Source organism: Plectropomus leopardus, chromosome 18 (assembly GCF_008729295.1).
Source record: "Plectropomus leopardus isolate mb chromosome 18, YSFRI_Pleo_2.0, whole genome shotgun sequence".
NCBI classification, from domain to species: domain Eukaryota; kingdom Metazoa; phylum Chordata; class Actinopteri; order Perciformes; family Serranidae; genus Plectropomus; species Plectropomus leopardus.
The window spans coordinates 19203810-19214507 of NC_056480.1; the positions used below are offsets into that span (position 1 = coordinate 19203810).

The window sequence follows — 10698 nt, forward strand, 5'->3', positions numbered from 1 at the left end:
ACACACTCACCAGCAAATGTAAAAGAAAAAGCCGACCCCAGATTATCGGCGTTTTGCCTCACTTACATGTTTTTTGGCACAGTGTTTCTTGGATGCGTGCTGTATACAGTCTGATGCCTGTTCGCTTGCTTTTTATAAAGCCCTGACCTCAGCTGTGGGGATATACACCCATAAATGTCCCGAACACAGGAAATAAGAAAATAAAGGCAGAGTGCACAATCAATGTAGAAAAATACCCTGCCACGCATTTCTAGTGAATCATAAGTAATGATTGAGAAGGATTAAGTCTGCATGAGTCTATACATTGGTTTTTTTAGGAAGTTTCTGTATTGTATATCTTTAAATCAACAAGCTCTTAATGAAATTCCTCTGGAAAATCAATCAACTAGACATCTGCCTCTGCATGTTATGTATTTTCACTGTAGCTGGTACCAAATGGCATACTTCCTTCCAGTGAAAAAATATTTGTTATTTATCTGTGGACCTGTAAAAAAGACATCACCCATCTTTATATTTGATCATTTCAATCTTAACTTGAAAAATACCATGTGAGCCCTTAACTCTGTATTATATTTGTGTTCTTCAATCAAAATCAGACATAAAAATTGAAAACCACCAAATCAAATCTCTGCCCACATCCCTGCAGGCATCAGACAAACGGCAAAATGGCGCCATGTTCTGGCACACAGATCCACCTGTCAGGACGGGCTGATTGTCATACAATTGAAAGGATGGGTGGAGTCTGTTAGTGCTAGTGGTTCTACCTGTTCCACCTGCTCTCCTCCCCCCACAGCTCTCCCTCAGGTGTCAGCTGATGAGGGATCGGCAGGCCAGAGACTCTTACTTGCCTGTCCTTCTGTCCTCAGTGAATATCTACCCCTATCCTCAGAAAAAGGAGGACGCGGGTGGGTGCAGCTGAACCTGTTCTCTTCTCCACCTTCACTCTCTCCCTCCACACTGGAGAGAAGTGAGACTGTTTGTTTTCTTTCCGTCTGTTTTTTCAACTCTTCTTTGTTAGGAACAAATATTTCTAAGTGGCTTCGGGATATTAACCAAGTAAAACAGGAAACTTCACCACTTAATGCAGCATGGGGTCTGATGAGTCGTACAATTTTGTCTTCAAAGGTGAGTCATGTTTACTTGAGCTGTGATTGTGAAGAGGAGCTAAAACAGATGCATTGTGTGTAACTTGTGTAGACGTTAAAGAAAAGGGTGCAACTGGTTGTGACTGCCTGCTCTAATTTCCGAGGAAGTGAAGAAGGAGATGATGGCTTTTTGTTAATGTGGCTGTAGCGTGTTTGACCTTTGACCTATAGAAGAAACATCTTAGATTTCCTGCTTCAATAAGAGAGAGCTATGTGCTTTGTAGAATTATTTCCCTGTTTGACATAAAACGCCTGTGATTTTTCATTCCATTCATTCCAAAGTAAAGTCAGCCACAAAGCACCACGTTTATGTGATGTCACGGCGTCGGTTGTCTTGCGTGGGTGACAGAAAGTCTACACATGTTAGATGAGATAATGAATATCTGATTCTTAACAGAACAGTTACAGTTTTGTCCAATTAACAGTTATATTTTTTGGATTTTGTGTGCCATGAAACTAATGTGTTAATCAATGTTTATGAGTGATTTGCAGCTTCTCCAGTCTGTGTTTGTTCAGTTGTTTTGATAGGGGAGTCTGGCGTTGGAAAGAGTAACCTTCTGTCACGCTTCACCAAGAATGAGTTCAACCACGACACCCGCACCACCATTGGCGTCGAGTTCAGCACGCGGACTGTTCAGCTGGACAACTACACCATCAAAGCCCAAATCTGGGACACGGCTGGGCTAGAGCGCTACAGGGCTATCACTTCAGCGTGGGTACACACACACACGTACACACACGTACACACATATGTATGAGTAATAGAGACATAACAAAGAGGTGAGAATTCTCACATCAGTTTTGACTCGTGCCAGTGTAATTAACACTGATTTCAACTAACAGTCACAGGAATAACAGCTTCCAGTTTGAGTGGTAAGATCCAGCTTTCGTTTGTAGAGATGGGCACAAATACATAAAAATTATAGTTTAGGCAGGATTCACTGCAGTGAACCTGGGAATAAAAATGTCTTATTTGAAAATTAAATGACAAATTAAATAATGTATTTTCAGTTAGTTAAACACACCAATATGAGCTCTTAAAGTATTTTATTACAAAATAAATATTTTATTTTCTGTCCAGCTAAGTACAAATGACAAAACCCTCAGAATTAACAGCTAGCAGTCACGTCTCCTTCAAACATTTTGGAATAACAGCTTCCAGTTTGACTAATAAGATTCAGCTTCAGTCTCCAAATGTACACAAATACATCAAAAATGATCTTGTTAGAAATAACAAATACTTGCTTGCCAAATGTATCTACATAAAATACAAAATACCGCTATTAGAAAATGTATTTAAAGTACAAAAATGAATTTAATATGTACTTTAAAAGTTCCATTATGTAGGATTTAGGGGCGTCTCTTGGCATGAATGGTGTATTACATTTATAACTATGTTTTCATCATCACCTGAAAATAAGAATTGTTGTGTTTCTATAATCTTAGAATGAGCCATTTATGTCAACATACAGAGCAAGTCCTCTTCCACAGAGTGCACCATGTTGTTCCTCAGTAGCCCAGAACAGACAAATAAAACACTGACTCTGGATATGGCTGTTTGCACACTGTGTTTTCCTGTTGGCAATCGTAGTTTTCCTACACACTTAACACATGAGAGAAGTTTCAGCTCTGCAGCCTAACCAGTAGATGCCACAAAATTGCACATGTCATACCTTTTGTAATACTGCCTGTCTCTGTTTACCCACCTGATGGACTCAGGTATTACAGAGGAGCAGTAGGAGCGCTGTTGGTCTACGACATCAGCAAGCACCTGACCTATGAGAGTGTGGATCGATGGTTGAAAGAGCTCTTTGACAACACTGACCAGCACATCGTGGTCATGCTGGTGGGAAACAAGAGAGACCTCGAGTCCCTCAGGACTGTGCCCACAGAGGAGGCCAAGGACTTTGCAGGTGTGTCCGGAACTGGTTATATGACAAGGTTTTAATCAAAGCATATCTACAGGTTTCTTGTGGCCAATGATGTAGCATTCATCTCAATATTTGGGAGTGGGGCAGATATGAGACGTTTGAGCATCAAACGCTTAATGTCCTGCATTCTGATGAAGTTTTATGTACCAATTTGTGCCCTTTCTGCATTCATCTTTAATTTGGTCAGAAGTCAGCGTTTGTTTATTGTGATCCTTGCCCTTTCTGCTCCTATCCCCTCGGACCAACTCAGAGAAGAGAGGTCTCATGTTCATGGAGACATCAGCGTTGGACTCCACCAATGTGGAACTTGCATTCAGTGAAATCCTCACAGGTATGTTCACTCAGTGTGTCATCAATATGTCCGCTATGAATGACTTGCTGATGCATCTTTGGCATCTTTGTTTCATTATTTCCAGCGATCCATATGAAGGTGATCAGCAGACAGGTGACCCGTGGCTCCATCAGTGCTGTAACCCTGTCCGACCCCATTGGACCCAGCCGAGAGGCACATGAGGGGAACAAGGGCTGCTGCAAGAGCTCCTAAGAGACTGCTGCCCTGTAAAGATCTGCTCTGCCCATGTTGAACCAGCATCAAGTTTGACTGCTCATGCATGACATCATTCACACCCAGTTTGAAGAGTGAGGTACCTGCATGACACATGAGCAGTCAATGTACGATCGTCTTTAACAGCTGTACAGTATATAACCTAAAAACAGCAGATTAATTAATGCAAATATTGAGAAAATCCATCATTTATGCACTATTGTTTTTTTGGTGGCTAATGGGAGAGTTTGACTACACAGAGGTGTGCAATTAATCTTATCTTCATGTTTTTAAAGAGGCACTGTAAAGTTTTATTGCTTTCCTGAAGGAATGCACTGGGATTCACTTGGAATAAATTATTTATGTTATTCTGTCTGCATGTAATTATCACACAAAGACTTGAATTCATTATCTACATTGGACGCATTATCTAAACTAGATGAGGGAATAGGAGAGAGGGCTGATGTGAGATAAAGACAGCTGTGGAATAAGAGCTCAAACCCTTTACAAAAAATAAAGAAATAAAGTGATTCCCCCATGTGAAACGGTACTGTTACCAGTAAAAGTTCTGCAAAGTTTTACTTAGGAAAAAGTCCAGAAGTTTAAATGTGGTCTAAATATATTCAGTGCTCATCATTACACAAGTGTATATATTAAAGTGTTACTTGGAATTTATTATTGGTGCATTAACATGTAAGCAGTGTTTATTGTTGGAGCTAGTTAAATTTAGGCAAACTTGAACTAATTTGTATGTTGTTGGGCAGTTAAATCCATAAAAATGCATCATATTTTATATGATTATTAAATAAAATGTATCTGAAACATTAAACAGCAGTTAGATATGTCACATAAACATTGTGGAGTAGGAAGTACGATATTTTCCTTTGGTTGTACTGGAGTGCAAGAATAAGGTAGTGCAGTGATTTCAGGTGATTTTCAGGTAATTTTCTTGTAACTTTTTAACTAATTTCTTGCTAATTTTTGGCAAATTCATGTTAAGTTGCTCGTGGCCCTCTTCCTATGTTTTTGAAACAAATCAAGCCAATTTGCTCAGGTTGCAAAGAGTTTATTGTTTCACATCTCGTAGACAAGGCACATTGCAAGTAGAAGTTGCTTCATATTAAGGGGTCCCATCAAAAACACCTGGGAACACTGTTACACCATCATGGGTTGAAAGCGTTGTGTCTCTCCTCAACCTGTAGATGGCACTGCTGATGTTGCAAGTTGAATTTCCAGCATCACTACTGTACTTTGCTGTGCTGTGTATTTGTCCGCTGGCTCATTTCCTTATTATCTCCAGTGCAACTCACACCATCATCTAATCCCACTGTTCATTCCATTAATGATCACGATATTAAGCCCATGTGGCGCTGCAGTGTCGTCACCATGGCAGCAACCTCGACGCCCTCTTGACAAGCTAATCAGTGTGCCCATGAAGTAGGGAATGAATTTGTGCATTTGCCACAAATAGTAAATTCATTCACAGATCTTATGAATGTATGTGTGTGTGTGTGTGTGTGTGTGTTTGTGTGTGTATATATGCAGATGATCTCCAGACTATGGATGTAATTGGACAGGCTCATATGGCACGACTGAAAGAATATAAATCTACAGCATTGGTAGTTAATGACATTCTGGACAGATAGTGCTCTATCTCTGGCTCACAGATGTGCATAAGGAGCCTTTACTGTGGTGTGTGTGCATGTGTGTGCATGTGTGTGCGTGGTGTCCCCAAGCAAAACTCCTTTGCCGGAGATCATTTTGCTACAGTGAAATGACCACAAATGCTTTTATTAAGTTTCTCTTCTGAAAATATGATAGGCAAGGCTCTGGGCCGGGCAGTAAATGTTTAATTATTTCCTTTGAATGAGGATTTTTTATGGGCTGAGTAAAAGCATCTGGTGTAATAATCCACGCAGGCTGAGCCGGCTGCACAGGTTGAAACCCTGGTCATGATATCTGTATATCTCCCTCTGTCCTTAGCTCGGAGGATGGGCTTGTGTTTGCAAAAATCATGAAAATAAAAAGAGTTAAAAGCACCTTTGTTAGGATAGTTAGATTTCCATTTTCTACTTTACAAATTCTAAATAATTCCTCCATGTGTGTAGAGCACTCTCTGACCTCGTCTTAAAGCTCTCAAAGCGGTTGGAAAGGATTTAGCGCATACATGTGGTGGCTATTACCCACATGCTACTTGACATGTGTAGACTGTAAAAAAAAAAAAAAGTGTGTCTGAAACCAGGACTCATATATGCTAAAGTGATGGCACCTGTGACCCCAACACAGAGCTGTTCATTCTTCATTTACGAGACCTCTTCCTTCAGCACTTTGTGTTGGATCTTGTCCTCTGAGAGTTTACAGTAGCTGCATCACATCTGTATGGGTATTATTGCGACCTTTGTGTTCGTATGACCTTTGACTCCATGAAATATTTATCTTTTTCTAAAAACCCACTCTTTCCATCCATCATTTACCCTGCTCTATCTCCTCCCCTCTCCTCTCCGATTCCTGATTTTACATACCTTTTTCAACTTGGTGTCAGGCTCAGACAGAGCTGTTTTCCTGCTGTTTATTTCTGCTTCCTACATTTGTTTGTTTGTTTACATGAGTGATTATCAGAGACTCACCCAGAAAACCTCCATTCACATTCACACAAGATCTCAAATAACATCTGTACTTCTTGTATTTATAGGTTTCTCTTTGTCTCCGCTGCAGAATATTTCTGCAGTGAGCACACAAAATAGGGTATTTTGTGGTATTTGTGCATATCATTGCTGCCCTGCAACAAACATGTATCTCCATAATGTGTCCTTTTCATGGACTAAGAAAAACAGCAGCTTCATGAAAACGCATTTCTCTGTTTTTAATGCATTTTCATCTAGGGATGTAGAAATATTTTCTCAACCCATAATCCCAACCTAAACAGGAGACACAAGGTATTTATTGGACACAATTATATAATAAGACATATTAGATGTATATATGTTGCGGGTTGAGGGAAGGGACAGGGTACATGACCCACATTGCTATTTAGGGTCACATAGCCAAGTAGACAGTCGGCAAATTGAATGGCTACCCATTTGGCTACAAATAAGATCACTGACACCAAGCAGGTTGTCCTAACTGAATTCTTTACAGCACAACTTAAGACAGTCGCTAATTAAAGGAATATTTCTCCCAAAAATTGATCATTTGCATATCATTACTTATCCTGTGCTACATTTAATTTGGGAATAACAAATGTTCTTGCCTGCCTCCCCAGTCAACATCCAATAACATAGAAAATGTCTTTATGAGTTATATTCATAGGGACTTGCATTTAACAATAGCAAAACTATATCAAAACATCTGTTTACAAACTCTGACACAACTCGTGCAGTATCATCCAAGTCTCATTTATCCATTCCCGTCATCAATACTTCAGATACACAGCATTTTTGCTAAATCAGTAATATTTAAAACACTTAAAAATATAGGTGCCATTTGCCACCCCCGGGAATTACAGATTTGTTTTGATCTGCCTCTTTAGTGTCTTTGTCGTCTCTTACGGTTGTATCTCGCTTGAACTACACTATATGACCCCCATGATCTCTTGTGGTACTTCTCTGTTTCGTCTGTATCCATAAGTTTTCAGAAAACATGCACAAGTACAGAGTAAGAAGGCTCCGTCCATGTCCTAATTTGTATCTAACATTGAATATAAATGAGTCCTACTATACAGTTGTTGTTTTTTTCACAGTGGTATCAGATCAGTGTTCATTATTGATCGATTTGCAATTTCAGATATTGGACATATTTGAACATCTCTGTGCCAAAACCAAATGTGTTTGCTGCTATGCTGAAACAAAACCTATGCCCTTGTGTAAGATTATGTTCAAATACAAAGCTCTTGCACATCAGATTTGTAATTTGTTATCATTGTGTCATAATGGATGATGTGTCATGTGTGGGCGTATATAATTTTGTAAGAGTGCCTTCATGTGTGCACGTAAGCACAAAAACAAAACCCAAAGTCCAAACACAAGAGTATGTGACAGCCTACATTCCTCCATCATCGTGTATCTGTCAGTGGATGTCAGCAGAGAACACAAATTTTTCGATTTCTTCATCAGCTGACATCATCACATAAATAGAATCAAAGTCAATGCACGCTGATTACCATGGTGATGTTGTTATGGCGACCAATCAAATGGAGAGGTGAGCTGATGGGTGGCAGTCTATTCAGGCTCTCTTCTCCCCAAAATGCGCAGGAGAGAGAGAGAGAGCGAGCTGAGAGGTGGATTGTTGCCTGGAGGTGATTGCAGAGAAAATGTTAAGAGTATGTTTGTCACTCCTGCTCAAAGGCTTTAGTCTCAGCTCAGCTTGTTATGAGATTAAAAAATTGCTAAAACAGTTTCCATAACAGTGTGTGTACGTCTGTGTGCTCTCTTGTGTCTAACTGTATCACCTCCCCATATACTCCAGTTAGTTAGCACCTTTAAAGCTTCTAATTTCATAACAGAGCCTGTTGTGCTTGGCTGTCTGTATTCAAGGCCCAGCCGAGGTCACAAGATTCCTATCCGGCGTACAATTAAACAGGTTGCCAGCGACAAACAGAGCTGAGAGCCTCAGCACCGGTTCACTTAACATAATATTACATACCTCAGTTGCCATGACAGCCTCAGTGTTTGTCTGCGAGTGTGATGCTAAACGGCTGCAGGTGTAAAGTGATGCAGTGAACTATTATTTGAGTGCTGCTTTCAGCTGAAACCTGAGACCGGAAAGTGTAAAATAGGATCGTCATTAACATATTATCTCCTGTGTGACAGGTGAGCTTCCCGCTGAGTGTAAGTTTAAGGGGCGACATCTGGGGAGTAGGGGGCAGATCATGTTTTAGTCGGTGAATGGCAACTTTTTCAGTCGCAAAGTCTTTTAATACTTGACTTTTGCCTGGTTTCATGGAGCTGCATTGACCACAAATCCTCTGACCCAGAAATTTCTGACAGCCGCTCCAACATTTTTACCCACAGACACCTGGCTGCAACGAGAATGTGAAGCCCAGAGCTTCCAAATGTGTGTCTGTGAGAGAAACTTTTCAGCTGCTCCGTCCAAGGGAGGGGGGAAAAAACGGCAATAATACCACCCAGCCCCTAAAAAGTGCTCTGCTCTTTCTCAGAGGAACACAAAACGTCTGGCAATACAGAGAGTGACAAAAGGGGCGTTAAATTGAGTTTTATGAGTAGATATTTCCATGTGTGTATTTTCTCCTCCTTAGCTTTTGTTCCATGTGGCTCGTAGATGGAGGTGCAGTCCAGATGACACAGCTCAGCCAGGAACATGAAGATAGCATGGTTACTCTTACAAATGCACTTTATGTATTATTTTGTTCCGGTGAATGAAACGGATGTCGGCCTTCATTTATGGCAGGCTTCCCATTTTACTTAGTGGTTTTGTTGTGTAGGTCCTTGTTGTGAGGGCTGCACTTTCTTATCAAAAATATCTTCCCAACTTCCCACTGTATGCACATCCCCATGAGCGAATTATGAGATAGTAAGGCCCTGGGCACAGATATGCAAAAGGCCCCACCACCTCTCCCACATAGGAGCAAGAAATCAGCATCTGTAGTGGTTTTGTGTCTCTTTGTTATTATTTTGTTTCGCATCTCCTTGTAGTCATTTTGCATCTTTTTGTGGTTTTGTGTCTTTTAGGGGTTTTTGCGCTTCTTTTTTTTTGCAGTTCTTTTGCATCTTTTTGTGGTCAATTTAAGTCTCTTCCTAGTCAGTATGTGTCTGTGTACGTTTTAGAAGCCTCTTTTACACTGCCTGTTCAAGGTGGGAATCCTGCGTCGTCATGCTGCCTCACCGTTCTGTATTAAGGGTGCAATTGCAGAATGGAGTTACAGAGTTGTCTCGCCTTTAAGCCAACAGCAAATGTGGTAAAACAAAGTCTGTGCAACAGGGACAGCTGGCAGGATGGGACCATGTGCAAGACGGGTCTGATGTATTGACTGCGTTATGTATGCATCCCACCATGAGATATTTCAAAAGCAGCCAGCAGCAGTTAGCGACTAACTCCAAAAAGAACAGTAACCAAAAATGTCTGCAAATGGGGAAAACATTGAGGTGAGGGAGCTCCTTACCCTCAGAACAGAGGACAAGGTCAACCGTCATATAACGGAATAGTAAATGACGGTTATTGCCATATTTTGCGATTGAAATTGTTTAGAAAAGACTACCAACGCATACTGTATATGTGACACTAGAGGCAGATACCGATGTGTTACCTCATGCCTAATTATTTATTGCCATATTGTCTAAAATCACACACAGAAGTGACTTGATGCCGCCATTGTTTGGTTCTGTACAAAAATGCAAAGGCAGCGTGAAAGGGGTTTGTAGTGGCCTTAAGATGCAATCTCTGGCTTTCCCTCTTTTTTTGTTGCTGTTTTTCATCTCTTTGTATCCGTTATGCATCTTTTGTGGTTTTATTTCTCTTTGAGGTTATTTTGTGTCTCTTTGTGGTTGTTTTGCCCCTTTCTGCAGTTATTTTGTGTCTCTTTGGGTCTCATTGTGAGTCTCTTCCTGGTTGAATCTTCTTCGATTGACATTTTGCAGGTGAAGGTCAGGGGGCCATGATACTTTGGGACTCCGGCCTTTTCCCAGTTTGCCCGTTCAGCAATCCTTCCATGCACATTCCTAATTCAGATGCATCTTAGTTTAAGAACACAGGGGTAGTGTTTGTGCACAGTTGTTGAATTGACAGCCTTCCAGAGCTAAATCTCCCTGGAGTTGTAGATTGTGGGAAAACACATGTTGTTGTCCACTTTCCTGACACACAGGGAGAAAACATGCCTGGGCGTAAGGACAAGAAAGTTGAACCAAGGTTACTACCAAGAGATAGAGAACATCTAAACTCTCTAGGGTTGTGTGTGTGAGAGTGTGCAATACAGAAAAGACAGGTATGAACATGCTAGAGTCCTTTGCAGAGTGAGTGCATGCATATATGCATAAGCCTGCATAAATGCGTGACAGCCTGTGATGTTTTTAGCTGGACTCTGCTGTTATGTGTGTAGTTTCCTCTCCATGCAGTGAAAGCTCCG

General features: G+C 40.8%; 1 protein-coding gene across 1 annotated transcript; it reads left to right on the forward strand.

Annotated features, from left to right (window-relative positions):
* Positions 1 to 347: 347 nt before the first annotated feature.
* LOC121957530 (ras-related protein Rab-25-like) lies at positions 348 to 3988 on the forward strand. Its single transcript, XM_042506151.1, has 5 exons — positions 348 to 1125; positions 1662 to 1857; positions 2865 to 3058; positions 3327 to 3407; positions 3493 to 3988. The coding sequence occupies exons 1-5, from the start codon at positions 1089 to 1091 to the stop codon at positions 3618 to 3620; spliced, it is 636 nt and encodes a 211-aa protein (XP_042362085.1). The 5' UTR covers positions 348 to 1088; the 3' UTR covers positions 3621 to 3988.
* Positions 3989 to 10698: the final 6710 nt, after the last annotated feature.